The sequence below is a fragment of the Phyllobates terribilis genome, unplaced genomic scaffold (genome assembly GCF_046119375.1).
Source record: "Phyllobates terribilis strain yellow unplaced genomic scaffold, ASM4611937v1 Scaffold_1__5_contigs__length_1240528914, whole genome shotgun sequence".
NCBI classification, from domain to species: Eukaryota; Metazoa; Chordata; class Amphibia; order Anura; family Dendrobatidae; genus Phyllobates; species Phyllobates terribilis.
The window spans coordinates 372937190-372962772 of record NW_027362761.1 but is presented as its reverse complement, the minus strand read 5'-3'; the positions used below and the strand labels follow the sequence as shown (position 1 = coordinate 372962772).

General features: G+C 43.2%; 1 protein-coding gene across 1 annotated transcript in view; it reads right to left on the bottom strand.

Moving 5' to 3' along the window:
- The window catches only part of RNFT2 (ring finger protein, transmembrane 2), a 92186-nt gene that overhangs the window by 39291 nt on the left and 27312 nt on the right, over nucleotides 1-25583 (bottom strand). Inside the window, exon 6 of the mRNA XM_073676365.1 lies at nucleotides 15656-15809. Coding sequence (XP_073532466.1) covers nucleotides 15656-15809 — 154 coding nt within the window. The remainder of the gene's footprint in view (nucleotides 1-15655; nucleotides 15810-25583) is intronic.

Genomic DNA, 25583 nt, shown 5'->3' with positions numbered 1-25583 from the left:
ATTGGAATACAGCATGCAATCTCAGCACGTTGCAATTTTTGTCCAGCCCGATCACAATCCGATCAGCGCTGGAAAAATAAACGCAACTGAGCACACACTCATAGGATTAAATTGGTCTGAATGCAATCCAATTTTTTATTGCATTGCATTCGTCCAATTTAATCGCAAGTGACAGCGAGCCCTTACATGCGAAACGCCTGTCAGCCACATTGTGAAGACTATCTCTGTTTGGAACCGCAAATAAAACTTATGTTAATGTGCAGTGGTGAGTGCCCCATTTTCTCCTTACTTTACTATTTAGACTATTTCCTGGTGAGCACCATCGAAGTCCAAGCAAAAGGCGAGTATTATAGATATTAAAAACATAACATTTAATAGGAAAATTTTAAAATAGAGATAATCACCATTACCTAGGTACAAAAAACACAGATGTGACAAACGACATATACTTGTAAAAAAAATCTGTGAGACACCCACAACTTTCATAATGTGTCATATGTCCAACAATGGTATTGGTTACTAATCTAAAAAATAGCACTGGTCATATGCCTAATCCACATCATACAATTTTTAAAGAGAAATTGGCAGAAAAAACAATAGCTAGATCTCACGCAATCTGTTGTGTTCAGGATTGCACGGGGACGATCACCATACCATTTACCATTGATTCACCAGTTTTTCATCCATACGGTGGGAGTCAGCATGGGAGGCCTAGTAAGCTCTAGCCATACTATTGTGACCCTATTGTCCCATTGTTCCCGCCCTGACAAGAGCAGTCCACAGCTATCCCTAGCCGTGGATTGCCCTATTCTCAGATGTGCGTCTCCTAACGCGTTTCACCCTATTGGACTCTTCAGGGGAGTCACACTGACTGATGTCACAGCTGTAGAAATGATCCGGATCGTCATAGGACAGTCGTGATTGTGGACTACGTCGTTGACGGCGGACAGGTGAGGAATATTGTTGTTTGTTTTTTTACGTTTTTTTTTCAGGCGATCGAGGGCTTCGCGGAGGCAGGTAATAAAAAAAAATTGTAGAACCGTGTGTGTTTTTTATTTCATTAAAATACTTTATTCTGGCCGTGTCTTTTATTGAAAAAGCGGCGACCATTTAACCACGCGGTAATACGGTGGGAGCCAGCATGGGAGGCCTAGTAAGCCCTAGCTATACTATTGTGACCCTATTGTCCCATTACTCCCGCCCTGACACGGGCAGTCCACAGCTATCCCTAGTCGCAGATTGCCCTATTCTCAGATGTGCGTCTCCTGACGCCTTTCATGGACATAATGCTCCAGTTTACACCAGTGATTAACCAGAACAGTTATTGGGTGGCTGCAAATTCTATTTACGGTAGTTCGATCCACCATCGGAATACCTCTACACAAGAGAGCATTATGTGCATGAAACTCCCCTGAAGAGCCCAACAGGGTTAAACGCGTCGGAAGACGGACATCTAAGAATAGGGCAATCCACGACCATTTAACCACGCGGTTAGTAATGGGGGCGTCTTATAGACGCCCTCCATTACTAACCTGGGCTTCACGTCAGCTGCCAATACAAGGCTGACGGAAACCCCAATCCCATTACCCCCTGCCACCGCTACAGGGCAGTGTGGAAGAGCGAGACCAAGCGCCAGATTTGGCGCCTCTTATGGATGCGCCATTTCTGGGACTGCTGATGGTTGATATTAAATAGACGCAGAGGGGGCTAGTATCCATGGCTCCTTCCCTGGCTATTAACATCAGCCCGCAGTTGTCTAGCCACATGTCAGTGTCCATGGGTGATTCGCAGCCTCTGATTCACGCAAAGTGGACGTGGAATTTCTAGAGATCACATCCACTATACTGTAACATCTGGACGCTGCGGGTTTGACGCTATATACAGCGTCAAACCTGCAGTGGCTCCTGATCGTAGCCACGTACCCAAACTCACCCGCAGCATGTCAATTTCTGTAGCGGACACGCTAGTCTCCGCTGCAGATTTTGACCGATTGAAGTGTCATTATATGCAGTGGATTCACATGTACCGACAACAAAAGTGAGGCATTAGAACACCGTGTTTTGGACCCAACAAAAATATGTTATGTCCAAAGCGCTGCTGAATGCTGATCGAGGGGACATAGCAGCTAGAGAACCAGCTGTGAGATGTTATTTAATGGCCAGGGACCATGTTTGCCTAATGGCACCTTCCCAGGCTAATAATAACAGCTCACAGCAGCCACATAAATACGTTGTGTCCAAAGCGCTGCAGAGTGCTGATCGGGGTGACGTAGTGGCTAACGAACCAGCTGTGAGATGTTATTTAATGGCCCGGGAAATGTTTGCCTGTTTGTAAATCCGCATGAGTTTTTTTTTTGCCAGGGAGAGGCAAAAACGCTTAGGAAATTTCTGCTTCAATTCCTGAATGTGTGCACATACCCTAATAGTATATCAAAGTTTTAGTTAGGTCTCAATTTTGGGATCTTCATTGGTAATGGTCACATGTTGCATTTAATTTCTAGAACATAAAATATGCCTTCCTTCTTTCAGGCTGTATAAATCAGAGGCTACAACTTAGCACATCTGGAAAGAATATATTAGCGCATTTTACATAAAACTCACCTTATTATAAATCAGATAATGTGCAATTGTAGGCAAAATACTGGCCAGTCGCAATTTGATTTATTCCACATGAAAAACTAGAACATGAGTTGTAAGACTGATCGTCATCATTGCCATTAGTGCAAATGAAGATGTGGAAACAATTGCTATGTAAACAAAATGTGGTCAGCTGGCAGCTCTGCTGAAGACTACTTATTAATCAAAACGTTGGCTAAGGGGACACCAAAATCACCATGCAGAAACCTGGAAGCGTTCAACCTTTAATCATCAAAGAGCATCTGTGACTGTACGCGGCTCTCAGCTAGTGGCAGCCAATAAGTTGGTATTGTGATCGAGTGCCGACCAGATGTGTTTGTGTGGCTAAAATGAATGTACCTCTATTATTTAGCTCCTAAATTGTCTGCTTAGTGATTCAATGAGCCATTTTCTCATGGTGTGAAAAAGCCCTGTGTGTTCCAATGAGCTGGGGCAGGGAGCACCATGAACCCGCGGCCAGCTGAAGAGATCAATGTCCGAAAGTGAGTTACCAGCTGCAGATAAGGTTAGCCGTCCACATTGTCCTCTATGGCCAAAAAAAACAGAGCTTGGAAACAATAGGATTTTGAAAATATATAAAGACTGCTGTATATGGGTGGAGAACAAACTGTAATAAACTTAAATATGTCCCAGAAGGCAAAATCCATGCAGATAGTAACTGAAAAATGAGCCTAAATGGGCAAGGTACACGCTGGGTAATGGCTCATGGAAGCAGCCTTCAGCTCCATATCAATCAAGCAAGTACATGTTACTGCATTGTCCTGCCAACTAGGGCAAAGCAGGGTGTTACTGCACGAAGCTAACAATTTATAGAGATGTGTCGGTGTCTGGAATAAGGCAGAGAGGATACATAATGTGCAACACAAAAGAATCAAATGCCAAAGTAATGACAATGGAGCGATGGCTGTGTTTGGAAAGGTACTGCTATGTAAGCTCGAAGCATATATACGGTGTGCAAAAAATCTGCAGTATATTACAGTAGAAACAACATGAAAATGATGTGACATCTCATCTACCTGCTGCCGAAAAACATCTAGCAGAAGCCCCATGTAAAAAATCACCAGCGGTGCGGATTTTAAAGACAAAATTATTTTGCAGATACTGTATGTTGCAGATCACAAGAACAAGGCATCATCAGGGGAGGATCTGTTGCCCTGAGACTGAGATGACAAGCACCAGGGAAGGTGAAGGTTTCTTTTTTTGGGGTGATGCTTGTACATACAGCATAAGAGCCATGACGCTGGAGACTCCCTGCAGCGGGCACCTCCGCAGGACAAATCAGAACTACAGACACATGCCCGATTGGTGAGGAGTTTACCAGATAACTTTCTTTTTTCACATTTCTTGCCATCATCTCAATTTTTTCTATTTTGTGAAAAATCCTTTAACATATAACTGTTACTCCAAGAGAAGAAAAAATAAAAATCTCCGCATTTATTACTAATGGAGAGTAATATCCGCTGTACTTTGATTCTAGGTGCTTCCAAAGTACCTTTTCTTCATCTTAGCAACAGCCTGCTACCATCTGATTACAGAGATATGGGTCTTTTTATTTAATACAAAATTTAATGGTCTTTCCAACGGGGTGTGTCTCATAGGGTAATAATGCAGAGCAGCCTAAAGACACACCCTAAAGGATCCTGTGAGTAACGCCCCCTTGTAAGGACCAGAAAAAATAGCCCTAAATAAAAAAAAGCCCTCATCTCTGGAACCATATGGCAGATTTAAGAAAAAAACTGAATACTCAGGGGAGCAGAGGGAATAAAATACATGCAAACGCTAAACATGTGTGTCGTGGGGACAGGTCCTCTTTAAGTACAACCAGGACACGGCCATCTATTGGCACACCACCAGCCATTAGAGTCGATGCATACAGATTCATCAGCTCCAATGTCTGGAGACGGGTGCGAGGAGCAGCGAAGAGCTCGGCACTGACACTGAGGGCATGGGACAGGAGCGCACGTTAGAGAAGAGTCAGATGGCCGTATAACTCAGACGAGGAACGCATCGCAGTGCACGGACTGGCCGTCAGCTCTTCTGACAGCTGCATAGAAATACATGCTGTCACGATTTGGTCAGGAGAGCTGCCTCCCAGTCCAAGCATTGCGTTGCGATCCTGGTCTGGATTATACAGCTGTCTGATTCTTCCCTTAAATTTACGCTTTCCTCTTCATCAAATATCCATACTCAGTCCGTACACAGGTGAGCATAGTAACAGCAGTCTGGAAGGGAACAGGCGGCTGTTTTAAAGCAGGAGAACACTAAAAAACAGCATTGGAAGGTGATTTATCAAATTTAAAAAAAAGTCTGAAATCCTTTGGGCTGTTATAGAATATAAAAAAAATAAATGACAGTTACTCTTTATTGCTGGGGCTGCTACAATTACTTTGCATAACAAGACACAGAAATACTTTGAACCTTGGATAAAAAAGGACATTTATGCATAGAGTTTCCTCCCATTGTGATCAAACACTGATAAATGAACTGGCTTCCCGTGAGATTGTAGGAGACAATCGCTGTATGCATTATATAAATAATGAAAAAAATAATAAAGCTAAAAAATGATCACTTAAAAAAGGTAAAAGTGAACAAACCAACCAATAAACACCTAATGTAAGGGCTGGTGGAAGTAGCTTACTGTCATTACTGTAGGGATAATCCTAGGCTTGAGCTCAAAATAATAAATCAGCTTTGACCACTCATTGCACTGCACTAATACTGTGTACTGGTGCCAGCACCACCTCCATCATTCTATGGCAATGGCTTCAATTCCAGTGCTACAGTATGGTAGGGAGAAGAGGAGCTGACGCTTCTTTCCTTTTTATGCTTAGATCTTCCAAATTTCTGCATGACACAGATCTGCAAACTATTTGACTATTTTCATGTGAAGGACGTCGCTTTGTGGACGTCCACGGATCATTAAACATCTCATACAAACGCATGCATTCATTTCTATTGTCCTTATCCAGCAGAAGGACAAATGTAGTTTGTCAGAGATAAAGTGAAGTTGTGAAAAAAGAAAGTCTCCTGAGTTCAATAAGAAAAAGAAAAAAAAAAAAAAGACATACCATACCTATATTTTTTTCATCATGTTATGCTACTACACTTTACAATTGGGAGAATATTATTTATACATGAGGCAGAGCATAATCTCTTTGCTGGAGTTGCATTATTAGGGTAGAAACGCAATGAATTTTGGTTCAAAGTTTTCGTAGCTTTTTACCATCCCAAAGTTGTGAATGATAGCTGTGCCTGCCCATTGTATGGGGAATATCCGCAGCATAAACTGACCTGGGCTGTGGATTAGACATATATGTTGCTTTGCAAAGGGCAAAATATGAAGCTTAGCATCATGATATTAGCTGCAGGGTTTATTCTGTATGTTTAGAATACTATATAAGCTGCAGTGAGAAGGAATGGTGGTATTATCAATACTGTATGTGCTGGTAATATTTGATTATGGGTTGTTGGTATTTGATTTATATATTGCAATATTCATTATTTATTTATTGTACTCACTTATATAGCGCCATCATATTCCTCCGCACTTTACAGACATCATCACTGTCCCCATTGGGGCTCACAATCTATATTCCCTATCAGTATGTCATTGGAGTGTGGGAGGAAAACTGAGAACCTGGAGGAAACCCACGCAAACACGGGGAGAACAAATGCCTTGCAGATGTTGTCCTTGTTGGGATTTGAACCCAGGACCCCAGCGCTGAAAGGCAGCAGTGCTAACCACTGAGCCACCGTGCTGCCAATTGTGGTATTATTATTCAATCTTATATAGCCGTATTATAAGAAATCCAGTAAATCTTGATTACCTCCAGGCGGGGTAATATTAGTAACAGGTAATCCCATTTATGGATCGGGGTCAGCATGGGCCTGTGTGCTTTCAAGTGCCAGGGCTGAATTTCGGTCCCAGTCCGTCCCTGCGTTGAACTATGTGTATGTACAGTGTACACGATTAGTAAATTATAATGAGATTTCAAAATCACTAAAAAACTCCCACAAAAATAATCAGCCTAAAAAATCTAGAACACAAGTTTTATATTTAAAAAAATGTCTACAGTAAAATAGTGCTGCCTTGTAAAGCAGCAGAAGTTTAGTTTTCGGATATGGGGCACTGTGGAGTTAATAAAAGCCTCCCATTATAGTTACTTAGTCCGAAGCTGATTTCATCGGAAAAAGATGAATCCTTCATGTGAGACAAAGCCTTGGTGAGAATCTGGGGTGCCTTTCCTCCCTATCATCCACCGGCAAGATGACAAGGATTAATGACTGCTCCCATTTGTCGGTGGATGGTGGTGGGGGATGCGGAGCGACTCTCAACCTTTTCCGATGAAGCAATTTATCTCAGGAGAGATCATTCCTGTCTGTTCAGCTTTAGCATATTAATTCTCTCCAAAAACAAAAAAGATGCTAAAGAAAGGGAGAAAGGAGGGGGCGCTAAGTTTGGAGCGGGGCCAGGCACAAATGAAGAGCAGCCTGGCTGCATTCCTCGTGTGCCAAAAGTTAATTGATCTGCCGGTGGCACTTGTCTGCCAATGATAAGCTGGGAATTGTGGACCAATGAGAACTCACAATGGCTGAACTTCACAGGGGCCAGGCCTACTTACAAGACAAAAGGTTATTACTATTCTGCAGCGCGGCCTAGAGAAACCAACAAAACTTCACATTGCGCTGAATAGCCGTCAAACAATCCTTACACTTAAAACCGTCTTAAAACGGCTCCACGTGTATATTTTTATTCCTCCTTATATATGGATTTGCCAAAAAAAAAACTTTTAAAGGACAACTCTATGATGAGGTTAACTCGAGGTTACATCTTTATCCTACGTATTTAAGCAATTGGTCTCATACTGCCCTGGTCTAGTGTCCACTGCGGTCCTGCGAAGTGGTCTGTTTCCACTTCTGCATCCTCGGCTCGGCATCCATAGCGTCTCTGGCTGCATATTAGGCCTCATGACCTCATGGTGTCTTGTGCTGCGACATCATGACATTCGGGATATAGCATGCCCCATGGGCGCCCCGTATATCGGGCATAGAAATGAATAATAGCGGCCACGGAGGACCGGACGCCAGACTAGGGCAGTGCCAATGAAATTGCTCATCTCGGTGTGTATTATATAAAAAACTAGCATGTCAATTAGATTTAGAAGTGCCACCCTCACTGAATGTAATGGCCGTCTACCACTTGTCACAGCCAAGCTGAAAGTGTGTGATAGTAAATAGTGCCGCCATATGCATTAGATCTGTGTCAGCAGGTCCGGGTCATTCTTGGGTATCTAGTAATCATCTAATGACAGATGAAGCTCTGGTGTCAGGGGTTCAGTTTTTACATATCTACATAGCATAGGAAAGATCTGTCCGGATTGATTTTGTGATAAATTCTGACTGCTCCATAAGATTTCCACTTATGAAATTGGACCAGAAACCTGGAAGGACGGAGCCAAAGGTGATTGAGAACAATATTACCTGAAAACTCAACCTAAATTGCCTGGATCTGCCAACAAAGCTCTACCCCCAGTTAATGGGCTCCTTTTGGGGATAGTCTCCGTGATGTGCAGGTCTGGCACTGCGGTTAAAAAGTCTTAGGATTCCAAAATGAATGCTGGAGACGAAAGTGCAAAGTTTCCTAGGATGAGATAACTTTGTCGCTGTATATCTCCGGGTTGGATAGGCTTCATGCGGCTACTGTTGTATAAACCATCCATGTCCTGGGCTAACAGAGCAACGTTTTTAGGTAAGAAATGGAGTGGACTCATGAATAGCCTGCTATATATTATCTCCCATAAACTCCGGAGAGGAAGTGACTAAGACATATACATGTAAATGATAATTATTACTAAAGTACTAAGTTGACCTACTTTAGTGCCAAAGCAAAGCTTGTTAAGAACATGGATATTTAGGTCAGAGTACAGTGTAGATTAATTCTGTTTTAAAGCCTTGTGTTACAAAACCTTCCATATATCAAATGACAGAGCAAAGTCTGCAAAAATAACTTTTGACATGTCTTTCTCAGAGCCTCAACTTACAGGGACGGTACCCAATACAATGACTGCTGCATGCTCCCAAATACAAGGTCAGTTACATCCCCCCAAATAAGGTGCAGCCATTTACCTACCTTACACAGTGCAGGGACATGCTCTTTAATATATAGTGGAGCCGTATGCACTCATACAAAATGCTGTAATGTGGCCTATATACAGTGCTGCATTGTGTGACCCTCATATACAGGATAGCACCTGCCACAAATCTTACCATATACTTATACAGTATGCCTGACATAAATCTTCCCATAAACAGTCCTACGTTTTCACCACTATCTAGTGTCTACTGCATTTTCACCTATGAAAAGTGTTTGACATATATTTCTCATAGGTGTAGACCACAACCTCGAGATCTAGCCTCCTCCCGAGGGTCTCAATCAGCAATATTATTAAAGGAAATCTGTAACAGTTTTTGCTACCCCATCTGAAAGCTGCATGATGTAGGGGCAGAGACCCTGATTCCAGCAATGTATCACTTACTTTGATAAAATCACTGTTTTATCTGTTGCAGATTTAACAGTTCTTTGAATGCAGAGCTCTGTATAACCCGCCCCCACCACTGATTGACAGCTTTCTGTGTACACCGTGCATAGGTAGAGAGTTACCAAACAGTAATGAGGGTGAGTTTGACTACCTGGCAGCCTGTTTACTAGACCTCCAGTGATGATCTCCTCCTTATAAAACAATTATTTTATACAAATTGCATCCAACAACCCAGTAAGTGACACATCGCTGGAATCGGGGTCTTTGCCCCTACAATTTCCTGCTCTTAGATTAGGTCGTAAAATCCAGGTGACAGATTTTCTTTAATACTGACACATATGTAAGCAGTTCTTCCAGTCTCCTTAAAATAAAGAAAACAATTATATTATAGTTACTCAGAGGCCTGAAAAGTCCGTGGAACTTTTCGGAACTTGTAGGGATGAGGAAGGAGCCTTATTAGTATTCACATTTAAACGAAGTGTTCCCTCCAGTTAGGCTAAAACCCCCCATACACATTAGATCTGATGGGGTAGTGATGCTTGAGAATTGGTGTAGCTCAAGAAAATTTGCAAGACGTGAATGGGAAGTTCGGATTCGGAAGGATTTAAATCTTAGATCATTGGCAGAATGGAAAACACTGGTAATGCAGTAGATGTGCATGAGGGCAGACGAATAGAAAGTGAGGCATTGTGGAGAGCTTTGTAGGTCTGAGTTAACAAGTATGAATTTGCAGTCCATAGTGAATGGGCAACCAGTGTAGTGACTGGCACAGCATGTTTACTACTACTTGCGTCTGGTTGTGTACTCTCAAATGATTATCGATTTATTAATTTACACATGGTGTAACTATGTATATTTGTATATATGTAATTATAAAACTTTTCTTTAAATTCTATGACACCCTATTAATGTATCTGAATTCTCTCTTTTAGCGATGTTTTTGAAAAAGACCTATCCAGGTCGAAACGTATCGCTACCAAGCACCTTTTTTCTACGGCGTGGTGTTGTAATATAATAAAATTATCACTCTTTGCAACCAAAAATTTGAGTGCGGCTATTATCTATATGTGGCACAGCGTGGAGGCATCGATGTAATGGTTGGCCACAAATACAATCCTGGCTGCTATTCAGAATAGGTTGGAGAGTGGAGAGTTTAGTGAGGGTAATACCAATTATCAGTGACTTACGGTAGTTAGGATGAAAATAAATCAGGGCACATAATGGAGATTTTTTTTTCAGGTGTTAGTGGCAGGTGGGTACAAGTATTTGAAAATAAGGAGTAAAAGAAAGGAATGAGTTAAATCTAATTCAAAGACAGCGTGCATGCTACCTCGGAGTTATGGGAGCACACACAGAGATGGAAATATCAAATGGTGGAAATGATGTTCAGATGGCCGACACGACTTTGTTGTCACTGACTGAGACATCCAGGGAGTACAGGTAAAGAAACAGGAGAAGACAGAAGACACAGCACACATCAATAACCCTTTACCAATTAGATAACATAAACAGGTCATGTCTATATTTGACTACTTGGCTCCTTAATTCTGCATTACTTTGCTTACTTTTACCTTATGTAATAGGTCAATTTGCTCCTACCAGAGTGGTCCATTCAACAAACCACTTAACTGGTTTATAAAGGGAGTAAGGGAGCCATAGCAGCTTGCATTACATGGTGGTCAGCTCCAGAAATCCTCCTGTCCAGCCTAATAGAGCCGCCTATTGATTATTCCCGGCCATGAGGTAATGTACAGAGTGATTGTATTTATTTAAAGCGTTCATTTGGTACTTTTAATTACTGCATTAGTAGAACGTCTCCTGCTTTACTTCCACTGTTTGTAGCTCTATGCAGGTTTACTACGTAAATGAAAACAAAATCATCCTTACAGTAAGTGCAGTGACGATGAGTCCATGATCTATAACAGGAACCCTATCTAATATGTGCCATTTATAATACTAAATGTATATACACTGCTCAAAAAAATAAAGGGAACACTCAAATAACACATCCTAGAGCTGAATGAATGAAATATTCTCATTGAATACTTTGTTCTGTACAAAGTTGAATGTGCTGACAACAAAAATCACACAAAAATCATCAATGGAAATCAAATTTATTAACCAATGGAGGCCTGGATTTGGAGTCACCCCCAAAATTATAGTGGAAAAACACACTAAAGGCTGATCCAACTTTGATGTAATGTCCTTAAAACAAGTCAAAATGAGGCTCAGTATTGTGTGTGGCCTCCACGTGCCTGTATGACCTCCCTACAACGCCTGGGCATGCTCCTGATGAGGTTGCGGATGGTCTCCTGTGGGATCTCCTACCAGACCTGGACTAAAGCATCTGCCAACTCCTGGACAGTCTGTGGTGCAACGTGACGTTGGTGGATGGAGCGAGACATGTCCCAGATGTGCTCAATCAGATTCAGGTCTGGGAAACGGGCGGGCCAGTCCATAGCTTCAATGCCTTCATCTTACAGGAACTGCTGACACACTTCAGCCACATGAGGTCTGGCATTGTCCAGCATTAGGAGGAACCCAGGGCTAACCGCACCAGCATATGGTCTCACAAGGGGCCTGAGGATCTCATCTCGGTACCTAATGGCAGTCAGGCTACCTCTGGCGAGCACATGGAGGGCTGTGCGGCCCTCCAAAGAAATGCCACCCCACACCATTACTGATCCACTGCCAAACCAGTCATGCTGAAGGATGTTGCAGGCAGCAGATCGCTCTCCACAGCGTCTCCAGACTCTGTCACGTCTGTCACATGTGCTCAGTGTGAACCTGCTTTCATCTGTGAAGAGCACAGGGCGCCAGTGGCGACTTTGACAATCCTGGTGTTCTGTGGCAAATGCCAAGCTTTCTGCATGGCGTTGGGCTGTGAGCACAACCCCCATCTGTGGACGTCGGGCCCTCATACCACCCTCATGGAGTCGGTTTCTAACCATTTGTTCAGACACATGCACATTTGTGGCCAGCTGAAGGTCATTTTGCAGGGCTCTGGAGGTGCTCCTCCTGTTCCTCCTTGCACAAAGGGGAAGGTAGCGGTCCTGCTGCTGGGTTGTTGCCCTCCTATGGCCCCCTCCACGTTTCCTGGTAGCGTCTCCAGCATCTGGACACTAAGCTGACAGACACAGCAAACCTTCTTGCCACAGCTCGCATTGATGTGCCATCCTGGATGAGCTGCACTACCTGAGCAACTTCTGTGGGTTGTAGAGTCCGTCTCATGCTAGAACGAGTGTGAAAGCACAACCAACATTCAAAAGTAACCAAAACATCAGCCAGAAAGCATTGGTACTGAGATGTGGTCTGTGGTGCCCACCTGCAGAACCACTCCTTTATTGAGTGTGTCTTGATAATTGCCAATAATTTCCATCTATTGTCTATTCCATTTGCACAACAGAATGTGAAATTGATTGTCAATCAGTGTTGCTTCCTAAGTGGACAGTTTGATTTCACAGAAGTTTGATTTACTTGGAGTTATATTCTGTTGTTTAAGTGTTCCCTTTATTTTTATTGAGCAGTGTATATATGCAGCCTTAGAGCCCCTTTAGGCACCGTGTCAGACTGCTGCTGGTGCAGCCCTATTAAAGTTACGCCTTTGATGACGTCAAATAAATGATCCTAATGAATACGACTATAGCAGTATACAGACTTTCCAAATCCTTCCTATAAGCTAATGCTTATATGAACATTGCAGTTAGTGCAGAAATGATCAGTATGTTATTTCAGAGGAGTCACCTTGATCAGGAGACATTAACCACCTCAGTCAATGGTGTATACCCATCGGCGACAAACAAGGGTTACCGAGTGCCCCCTAACTGTTATATTCATCATACTGATCTCATGGGTGCTGTATGGTACCACCGAGGTCAGCAGCAGAAGGGCAGCCGATACACATAGCCCGGCTCTTTATAAAACTTAGGATCAGATCAGTCAGATCCCCATTGTTTAACCCATTAGATGAATACTTAATAGTAACTAATACAGCTGAAAAGTTAGACAGATGAAGGTGGGCTTTTATTTACTGATGGTTGTGATCGACGCATGTGAAACATGCCATCCATCATGTATATTTTTACTGGACGGCACACGATTGTATTGAATTGTTAGAATGACATATTGTATAACTTAAAGGGGTTTTCCACTTTCAAAAAAGAGGTGCTCAAGTGATTGCATTATTGTAAAATATTAAGCTCATATAGAACACACCCTGCTCCAGTCCAGGGTTGGATCGCCAACAAACACAGCGTATCAGCGCTGCAGTCAATCACTGAGCTCACTGACTCTGCTGATGTAGATGGCACAAACTATGGAGCTCAGTGATCAACTGCAGTGGTGCTAAGCACTGTGCTCGTGAACTCACCACTGCTCCTGTCTCTGTGCTTTGGCTGCGTGAGTTCACGATTACATCACATCACAGCTGCAGTTCATCATTGAGCTCTGTGGCTTGTGCCACCTACATCAGCAGAGTCACTGAGCTCAATGACTGGCTGCAGTGGTGATGTGCGCTATGATCATGACATGAAAGCTTTCACCCAAAACAAAGAGACTGGAGAAGCAGCGAACCATTTGGGCATCTCTTGTGTGAAAAATGTAAATCACCTTGAAGCAATTCAAGAAAGGTTAACTTAACGTTGGACATATCTGTGTAATATTTCGAAGAGAGGAAAGGTGGCACTCTCTGTCCCATAAAAATGGATTTTATTGCAAAATCATTAAAAAAATGGATGCAGGAGAATGCAGGTGCAAGAGACGGACGACGGCTGTTTCACACACAATGGTGCTTCATCTGGTCCATTTCGGAGTAAGCGTTAAAAGATTCTTAGAACAAGCCAAATGAATGTGTTCCCATTCGGACACAAATTCCTTATTGTCCTGATAGTGGGAAATGTCCTTATAGACATGTAAACCCCTAGGTACTCGTTCACATTCATCAAATGATTTCAAGGACTTGACAGTCCAAAACAACCGCACCTCTTTTTCAGCCAAATTCATTGCCTTGAATTCCAAGGACTTGGTACTAATAATTTGGAGGTCGTCTTTGTGATTGCAGTCTGTGAAAAAAGCATGTTCTCTTCCTGCCTGTACTCCATTTAAGATCGCAGGGTGTTCAACCTCTGTGCCACTTGCATCCATATTCATGGTGGAGATAGTAGAAATGTGCACGGTGTGAATTCAGTCCTAACAATGAGCAAAAAAAGAGAAAAAATGGCACCATTCATAACACACACGACTTGAAAGGGTAACGGCACACACCTCCCGATTATATGGGAACTCCGGGTGCTTCACCAAATGCAAGATTTTCATAAGACTTCCAGGAAAGGAAAGGCAGCACTCTCTGCCGCATAGAAACCGTCTCTTGCACCTGCATTCTCCTGCATCCATTTTTTAATTATTTTGCAATAAAATACATTTTTATGGGGCAGAGAGTGCCGCCTTTCCTCTCTTCAAAGTCTTACGAAAATCTTGAGTTTGGTGAAGAACCCAAAGTTCCCGTATAATCGCGAGGTGTGTGCCGTTATCCTTTCAAGTCGTGTGAGTTATGAATGGTGCCGTTTTTTTCTCTTTTTTGCACAATATCTGTGTAATACATACATTATAGACAGCACCTTGGCACTACCCCCAGGTGGTACCACCATCTCACTCAGCCGACATGCACAGGACTGGTTTCCTAATTCATATGCGGCTATTAGGACTACATTTCCCATGCAGCAGTTATATACACTATGATGTGCTGCTCTTTGCGTTCCCTGGGGTGATGCTCATATTAACTTGCTTCTCTTTCCCAGGGAAAGCAAGGATCAGCACACACAGCATTCATAATGTACACATGTCAAACACTGTGCCATTTGTTTTTCTAAAATACCCAGTATCTTAGTCATGTTCCAGTGTAAAGCCACAAGGCTACAAGGGTGGCTTTTGGTATAATGATGTATCTTAAACTGATCAAAATCTATAAATAATTTATACTGATAAAAAATCCAATCGTATAAATGACGGCTGCCATTTTAACTACAATACCCTTTTAACTTCACAAGAAAAATGAAATCTGGACTAAATTGCAAAATGCGCTAAGCAATGAAAAAAAGCATGTGCACCTGCCCTTTACCAACCTATCGATGAAAGATGATGTGATTAAACTGGTGTGGTGAAGATGGTACTCGAAGCAAGGATCACCAACCTACGATTTGCCTACTTTGGATACATCATACAAAGAGAGCAATCACTGGAGAAGGACATCATGGTCAGAAGAATAGAAGGAACAAGGCGAAGATGAAGACCAGCAATCCAATGGCTTGATACTATTAAGATAACGGCAGAGAAGACCTTGGTGGACCTATCTAGGCTTGCACAAGATAAATCTTCCTACAGATCGTTCATTCATCAAGTCGCCATGGCTCGAGACCGGGCCAAAGGCCCATAAATAAACTAAAGTGGAGATGGTAGGATAGAAATTAGCACAGGCTCAGTTACCTTAGATTTCACAGCTATGACAATCCTCGGAAGAGCGAGGATCACACACTTCAGAGATACTGTGATGTATTTCAGAACAAAGTCCGAGATGCCCACGATCCACATGAGCTCGAAGAAATCCATGGCCCCTAAGTTTGGCTTCAGAAAGATAAGGCTGCAGATGGAAGAGAAACATTACCATATTCAATATATACATTATAAGAAAACTTTTGATTAGACAATGAAGCTAAACTTTACAGACAATTAATGATCAGAGGAATCCAAAGACACAGGTAAGTTTAGAAAGAAGGTAGAAGTTGCATGTCCCTAAATGCCTTGGTTTACAGAGCTTGACATCATCCACAAATAAGCCAATTAGAGCCATGTAACGTGAGAATGTTGGCCTCCGGGGATTTGTTGCCTCTGCAAATTGCCCATTACTTTGATACCTGTAATCAGCATCGTCGTAAAGATTAAACTATCCTATCTGACAAGATTTAGTCGTGGGTATAGTGCACACTATACGTACAATAACCTGTCAGCTGAGACAATGAAATTGCCTCTATTCTATGGCTCCGATGTTAAACTAAAGGGATCAGAAGCGGGAAGAAGACAGCTAAATAAACTGTCTAAAAGTCGGGAGATTGTCTGTGAGGCAGAACAAAACATAATGGATCTTCAATAAGCTAATAATGGCCAATCTTATCTCTCACTAAGAGAACAGAATATACCTACATTATAACGTCTGGTGGTAAACACAACTCAAATGACTCGTATAGCTCATATAACACAATATGATACCTCTGTATGGCAGTGTATTATGTCTGCCAGCTTCTGGCTGGGTCTAAAGCCCCCGTCTCACATAGCGAGATCGCTGCTGTGTCACGGTTTTGGTGACGCAACAGCGACCTCACCAGCGCTGTCGCTATGTGTGACACTTTGCAATGATCAGGCCCCTGCTGTGAGGTCGCTGATCGCTGCAAAGTGTCCTGGACCATTTTTTGGTCATTGCTCTCCCGCTGGTCAGCACACATCGCTGTGTGTGACCAGCGATCAGGCTGGTAACCATGATAAACATCGGGTTACTAGGGGCACACGCGCACTTAGTAACCCGTTGTTCATCATGGTTACCAGCCTGCTAAAGTGAGAGGTAACCTCCCGCTCACCGTAGCAGAGTGGTAACCACGATAAACAACGGGTTACTAGGTGCGCGTGTGCCCCTAGTAACCCGATGTTTACCATAGTTACCAGCCTGCTCCTGCTTCAGCAGGCTGGTAACCAGGAGCAGGACATCGTGGAAAGATTCTTTCCACGATGTCGCTGCTCCCCTGATCGTTGGTGAGCCTGCCTGTTTGACAGCTCACCAGCGACCACATAGCGACGCAGCAACGATCCCTGACAGGTCGTATCGTTGTCGGGATCGTTGCAGCGTCGCTAAGAGTGACGGGGCCTTAATAGAAGGACCAAAACGGCAACCACATGCTCCACTTAGCTTCACTGCCACTCCCCCCATGCAGTAGGTTAGACCATTAGATCAGAGCTGTCTGACATTATACATCTCACATACTAAGAAACATGCTCAAAACTATGGTGGGGGTATGTTCTTCTTTCTCCAGAGTGTTGCTACCTGCTTATGGTTGGTCAGTATCATACAGGGGATAAAGTACATGCCCCCAGTGAAAACCATCTGATAACTTTTTTTTAAGTCCATGTGGGTGTTAGCAGATAAAGTGCCAAATACTTTGATTGCTAATATCTCTGCAATGGAAAAGCAAAAAAAAAAAAAAGTTTTATTTCATTTTGCTGTCACTATTACATTGGGTGTCCAGTTCAACACGAAAAATCTGGTAAACGGTCATCTTTAGGTATTCATTTAACAGCACTCATAATGGATATATCTATAATTTAGCACTATGGGGTTAAATAATGTTTGGAGAAATAAAGATTTCTGGTACTCACTGTAAAATCTGTTTCTCGATAGTCTTCACTGGAGGACACAGAGAACCATAAGATAGTCTGCTGTCACCTTGAGACTAACACTATTATTACATTCTCAATGAAAATTGGCTCCTCCACAGCAGACTATACCTCCCTCAGTTTAGTGAGAAAGCAGTAGGAGAAGCAAAAAACCCAAAATAAAATAATAAAGCATTTGTAAAAAGTGATTAAATTACACATTGAGAGAAGAAAACAACCTAAATGCAGGCCCAAATGGGACACTAAGGGTGGGTGTTGTGTCCCCCAATGAAGACTATCGAGAAACAGATTTTACGGCGAGTACCAAAAATCTTTATTTCTTCGCTGCTTCATTGGGGGACCAGGGAACCATGGGATGTCCTAATGGTGTCCCTGGGGTGGAAAAAAAAATAATATACTGTTACTATCAGATCCTTCACTCTTGCTCAGGCTGAAGTCACATGCAAAATCTTCCTGCCAAGACTTGCATCCGCAGAAGCAAAGGTGTGGACCCTGTAAAATTTTGAGAAGGAATGTACAGATGACCAAGTAGTTGCTTCACAGAGTTGCAGGACCTGAGCCTGGTGCCAAACTGCCCAAGAAGCCCACAAAAGGAAAAAACCCTAAAAGGAGGCGTCCTGGCCTTCGCTTTCTAGGCTTGAATGATGGCTGCTCTAATCCAACGAGCAACAGTTGCCCCTGCGAGGGCCATCTGGTATGACAAACAAGGAATCAGACTGTCTGATAAATAGCACCGTACAGCCCTGACCATATCTAATTTGAACAGAGCCTTTTCGATTAGATGAGAAGGTGCAGGACAAAAGGAAGGCAAGACAACGTCCTTGTTAAGGTGGAAAGCCGAAACCACCTTGGGGAGGAAGGACAGAACAGGTCTCAACATTACCTTATCCTGGGGCATACAAATATTTAAAAAGCACATATAAATGCTCACTTTGGCTAAAGACATATTAGGACAAGGTAAAGAGCTCAACAAAAGAGAGCGGCAAGCTCTAATACTCTCCTAATAGAGGTGATGGCTATAAGGAACACTTCCTTATAAGCAAGATGAAGGGCAAAAATCTCCCTGAAGGGCTCAAATGGTGGAGACTGAAGAGTCTCCAAGACTCGATTAAGTTCCCATGGATCAAGGGAAGGCCGATAGCGCGCGCTAGACCACCCTATCCCTTGAAGAAAGATCCTGACCTCAGGTCTAGAGGCCACATCTCTCTGAAACAATGGTGGCTTAAGATGTCAGCCGCACAGTTGTCCACTCTGGATATATGAACCACCGAGATCAGAGGAACTTTGTCCTCTGCCCATTTCAGTATCTCCGCCACCTCTGACATGGCGGATAGACTCCATGTCCCTCCTTGACAGTTGATATAGGTCACTGAAGTGGCATTGTCTGACTGGATCCTGGGGCAATCCATGGGCAATCTTAGAATCAGGTGCTGCCAATGTAGAAGAGCCAGATGGACGGCTCCTTCACATTGATCAGAAGGAGTCTCTCCTGACTGTTCCAGGATCCCTGAACTGACAAATAGAGGAAGATGACCCCCCATCAGATAAGACTGGCATCAGAACATACCACCGGATGGGGAAGAAGGAACAACGTTGCCTGGATTAATAGGGGCGACGTCAACCACCACCTGAGAGAATGGCGACAGTGAAGTGGAAAGAGGACTGGACGGTCTAGAGACTGCATTGACCTGTCCCAACAGACCAAAAGTGTGTTCTACAGAGGCCTTGAATAAAACTGTGAAAACGGGGCTGCCACGAGCGTTGCTACCATATTTCCCAAGACTCTCATGCAAAACCGGAGAGAATGTCTCTCTGGTTGCTTCAGAATTCGTACAGAGGATTGCAGCACTAATTTCTTCTCCTCCGGAAGGAAGATTGAACTGTGTTGAATATCATCCCTAGAAACAGAAGCCGCTGTGTTGTAATTAATGCAAATTTCGCCCTGTTGAAAATCCATCCGAATTGTTCCAGGGAATCTGAAATAATCAGCAAACTCTCCAGATTCTGAGAAAAAGAAGGCGCCTTGACCAGAATATCGTCCAGATAGGGGATTACCACCACCCTCGTGGTCTGAAGCAAACCCATAACTGGGATAAGAACCTTTGTAAAACACCCTGGGTGCGGTTGCCTCCATGGATGACACGACTAAGCGGACAGACTCCATCCTGAAATGATGCAGCAGCACCATTTGTTCAGCTGTCTTAGATCCAGAATGGGTCGTACATTTTCGGGATAATGAATAGGTTTGAATAGACCCCTATGAAGTGTTCTGAAAGAGGAACCCTCATGATTACTTATGCCTGAAGCATTGATGCTATCGATTGATCGAAACTGTCTCTTATACTGAGGGGAACTGAGGGGACGAGATCTGAAAAAACGATCTCGAGGAAGAGTGAACAAACTTTATTCTGTAGCCAGAAGAGACAACCTCTCTGACCCATAAGTCGCTCACCGCCCCCAGCCATACCTCCTTGAAGAGGAGAAGGCGGCCACCCACCTGGAAAAAATCCCTGTGTGGGGGCCGCCAGTCAGATGTTAACTCCTCTACTGCCTCTCGAAGCAGAGGACTTACCACCCGATCCGAGGGAATGCCCAGCGGGTGTAGGTTTTAATGATCTCCTTGACCTATGGGAGACTCTGGATCTGACCTGAAGGCCAAAATCTCCCAGAGCTGGAAAATCTTGAAAGGGGCGGAACTGCAATGCCCCCAGTCTTTGAAATGGATGGCTGGGCTGGCCTGTGGAAGGAGGGTACTTCTGCCACCCGTAGCGTCAGCAATCATGGAATGTTTGAGTTGGAGGGGACCTCCAGGGTCATCTGGTCCAACCCCCTGCTCAATGCAGTATTCACTAAACCATCTCAGACAGAGGTCTATCCAGCCTCTGTTTGAAGACTTCCATTGCAGGAGAACTCATCATCTCTCATTGCAGCCTGTTCCACTCGTTAATCACCCTGTCAAAAAGTTTTTTCTAATACCTAATCCGTATCTTCTCCCATTCAGTTTCATGCCATTGCTTCTAGTCTTTCTTTATGCAAATGAGAATAAAGCTGATCCCTCTACAGTTTAACCCTAGAACGCATGACCATAAAAATCTACTTTTTCACATACCTGGGGCCTTTGTGCAAATAACATGGAATAACTCAAACAAAAATGACAAACAACTATATACCTGAGGAATACCTAGAATTTCAAAATTCTAACTAAAGTAATCTTGCAGAAAATAGAAAACAATTAACAGGGCGGGCCTGCGAGGCCCCAGGTATGCGTTCTAGGGTTAACAGCCCTTGAGATATTTGTAGACAGCTATTAAGTCTCCTCTCAGTCTTCTCTTTTGCAAGCTAAACATTCCTAAATCCTCTAACTGTTCCTCATAGGACATTGTTTGCTGACCAGTCACCATTCTGGTCGCTCTTTTCTGAACTTGCTCCAGTTTCTTCATGTCTTTTTTAAGATGTGGTGCCCAGAACTGGACACATTACTCCAGATGAAGCCTGACCAAAGAGGAGTAGAGGGGGATAAGTACTTCATGTGATCTAGACTGTATGCTTCTGTTAATGCAACCCAGAATTGTGTTTGCTTTTTTTTGCTGCTGCATCAAACTGTTGACTCATGTTCTGTCTGTGATCTATTTGTAAACCCACGTCTTTTTCACATGTGGTGTTGCTTAGCCCTATTCCTTCCATTCTGTATATGCTTTTTTTAATTTTTCTTACCCAGATGTAGGACTTTGCATTTCTCCTTGTTAAAAACCATTCTGTTAGTTGCTGTCCACAGTTCCAGTTTGTTTAGATCTTTTTGAATCCTCTCTCTCTTCTCTAGTATTAGCTATCCCTCCTAGATTTGTGTCATCAGCAAATGTAATCAGTTTACCCTCAATGCCTTCATCTAAATCATTGATAAAGATGTTGAACAAGACAGGGCCCAGGACAGAGCCTTGTGGTACCCCACTTGAGACATTCTTCCAACTGGATGTGCAACCATTTATGACCAGTTATGAATCCACCTACCAGTTGCCTTGTCCATTCCATAGTTGGTCATTTTGTCAATAGAGATGGTATGATATACTTTGCTGAAGTCAAGATATACTATATCTACCGTGTTTCCCTGATCCACCCAGTCAGTGATTCTGTTATAGAAGGAAATTAAGTTAGTCTAACATGACTTATTAGTTACAAAACCATGCTGGCTCTGGTTAATCACTTAATTCTCATAAAGGTACTTGCATACATGTTGCTTAATAATTTGTTCAAAAATCTTTCCTGGTATAGAAGTAAGGCTCACAAACCTAGTTCCCTGGGTCCACCTTCTTGCCCTTTTTGAAGATAGGGACAACATTCGCTCTTTTCCAGTTTTCTGGGACTTCTCCTGTTCTCAAAGAATTTTCAAAGATTATGGAGAGTGGTTCAATAATTTCCTCTGCCATCTCCTTTAGTACCCTAGGATGTAAGTCATCTGGACCTGGAGATTTGAATTCATGTTAGCTAAGTATTCCCTCTCTATCTCTCTGTTTATAGATAGTGTGGATTGTTCTATTCCTTCAATAGTACTGTGAAGATCAGTTGATGTTACATTTACTTTCTTAGAGAACACAGAAGCAAAATAGGAATTTAAAAGTTCGATCTTCTCAGCATTATTTTTTACCACTTTACCATTTTTATCCTGTAAAAATCCTATAGCATCTTTGTCTTTTCTTTTACTTTTGACATACCCCCAAAATCCTCTATTATTGCTTTTCACATCTCTTGCAAGCCTTAATTCATTATCAGCTTTAGCTAATCTGATGTGTGCCCTGCAGGTTCTGCAGACAGCATTATTTTTTTCTTCAGATATTCCTCACTCTTTCCATTTGATAAACATTTCTTTCTTCCTTTTTAGCACGTGTCTAAGTTCTGTGTTCATCCATCCTGGTTTCCTTAAATGCTTCCTATTCTTCCCTCTTTTAGGGATTGTTAACGATTGTGCTTTGAGTCTCATTTTTCTAAATTTCCCATCCTTCCTGGACATTTCTATCCTTAGGGACATCCAATCATTGGATCCCTCCTGTCCTCTTTCTGAGTCCCTTAAAATCTGCGTTTCTGAAGTCCAACCTTAAAGTCTGACTCTTCACAGGTCTTCCTCCTCTAGTTATCCAAAATTCTATGATAGCTGCTTCATAGGGTCCCACCCACCCAGGGTCCCACTCACCCTTACCTTGTTTATGAGAATTAGATCCAAGGTAGCAGATCCCCTTGTTCTCTCTACTACCTTTTGGAAGATAAAGTGGTCAGCAAGAGTGGATAATTTTGCTGGACCTGTTACTTTTGCCTGAGAGAGATTCTCAACAAATGTCTGGATAGTTGAAATCTCCCATGATCACTATGTCATATTTTTTTTCATAACTTAGCCATCTGATTCATAAAGAGTTCATCCTTATCTTCAGCTTGTCCAGGTGGCCTTTAGTAAATGCCTACAATGGTGTCATTTAAGTTGTTCTCTCCTTGTATTCTTACCCAAACAGTTTCCACAGAACTCTGTGAAACTTCAATCGCTGTGGAGATATACGCTTTTCTAACATACAATGCAACACCTCCTCCCCATTTATTAAGTCTGTTTCTAGCAAATAAGTTGTATCCTTCTAGCCTTGAATTCCAATCATGTGCATCATCCCACCAAGTTTCAATGATGCCATTGACATCATATTTCTTTTCCTGCGTTAGTAGCTCCAATTCTCCTTGTTTGCTGCTCATGCTCTGTGCATTTGTATAGAAACACCTTAGTTTGTGATCGGTTTCTCTTTCTCCAATATTTTTATTATTCTGATTATTTTGTCTTTGTTCTTACTTTCCACTTCTAATAGCAGAGCTCTCAATAGTATTTGTTCGCTGTATGGCTTTCCCTGGCCTTTTGCTTCCCTTCTCACAATGTTCTAGTTTAAAGCTCTCCTTATGAGTGCAGCAAGGCGACTTTCAAATATGTGTTTTCCAGTTTTGGTAAGGTGCACCCCATCTCTAGCAAGTAGACCATCGTATAGGTAATTCCCTACGTTATCCAGAAATCCAAATCCTTGCTGTTCCTCTCAAGAGGGAATCCCCCCTGACCCCCACCAGAGTTCGAGCGTTGGGGGGAACATACTTTCTGAGAGGGGGAAAAGATCTTTGACGTCTTCCCCAGGAAGGAGACCTGGAGGATGAGGTAAAGCTAAGAAGCTTGGATCTCGGCTGAGACCGGCCATACTGGTGCGCTGTGGGAGGAGGGTCAGAATCATTTGCAGCGGCAGTCAGAACTCCCAGGATGGCAACCTCCATTGGCAAACGTTCCACAACAGTAACCAGGGTCCTGGACAACCTGATTAGTTCGGTTAACGACTGGGCTAAATCACGAGCTCAAGCAGGCGGTTCACGCTACCTGACCCAGGTAATCAAGCGATCCCAGTACAGAGAGAGTAGGGCGCGATGCCTGAAGAACAGCAGAGCGGACTGAAACGGCACGCCGCACAGCAGCAAATTACCTACAGAGCTTGTCACAGTGGAACTCCAAGCTGCTGACAGGACCCGGCAGCCGGGCATCACAGGTCCGAGCCCCTCCCCTAAACCACCGAGCCCCAGTCTTAGCTGTCCTCACATGCACTCTCAAACTACCCTAAGATTAAGGGAACGGGGGAGGGGAAAAGTGAGGAAGGGGATGGGGAAGAGGCGGTGATGTGGTGGAAGGGGTCACACAGAGTCGCAACAGAGCCATACTCGCCTGTCCTGAAGACCCGAAATCCAATCTTCTGCTTCATGGAACACATGCGCTATGTGGGGCGGGCAGGAGCTGGCTGGCTTACGGACCTAACCGAGTATCTTCGGCGTGCTAGAAAACTATGTTCGAGTTGCCGCGGCTGCATGTCTTGCGGCTGTTAGACAGCTGCGACACATGCAGGGATTGCCTGTTTGTTAGGCAATCCCTGCATGTGTCGCAGCTGTGTAATAGCTGCAAGACATGCAGCCGCGGCGACTCGAACATAGTTTTAGAGAACGCTGAAGATACTCGGTTAGGACTCGAGCGTGCTTGATTAAAGGGTTAACCGAGCACATTCGCTCATCTGTAATCAGAAGCCATGATGCCGATATGAAGAGAGCAGAAGACTAATGTATGAATTCCTTCACACATTGCAGCCTCTTGCTGTATTCTAGACATTTTGCTGCCCCCTTTACTAAGGCTTATTCTGCTCGTCTGATAGCTTTCTGATCAACTGTCCATGCACAGATAGACTGTCACATGCTTCTATAAACCAGAGATGTAGTATAAAGCATGGTGGAGGTATACGGTGGCTGTCATTGAGGCACAAGATAGATTTTAGACTACCTTGGACTTCCTGTAGCCTCCCCTTAGACAACAACAATGTTCTTAATGCTAAAAAGTACCCAAGGGTCCTGTCACACAGCGTGTTTTCCTAAGTCAGTGGCCCTGTTGGGGCTTACGACCGAACACCCCCATAAAACGGGATTCTGGCGTATCTGCCAACGGGGCCATTGACTATAATGGAGCAGACGGAGTCACCATGTGCGCTGTCGTGGATCATTTTCGGATGTATACTCCTACTGGAGGCGGACAGCTTATTTGAAGCCTTAATTTGCATCATTCAGCCTCCTCCATAGTAACATACCACACAGAAAACTAGATAAGGTGACAAAGCTGCATGATGTGTCCAGTTACATGCCATCCTATAGGTGGCCGTGCCCTTTAGAAGGGCAAGAATGATAGGAGAGCAATAGTATGTGACTTCTAAAAGGTTCTGGTTATAGGAAAAAGTCTTCAAAAGTTATGTGGAGACCGATGATATATGACCTCATAGCTTATGACACAGTTGTGTAAAAAAACATGCAGTTCCATCCAGGGTTAATAATAAATACTGCATTAATTAACCAAATGACACACAGAATTGCTAAAAGTCAGAACTTTGGGTTTTTCACTGAAGTAGTTAAAAGTATGGATTATTGCTCTCATTAC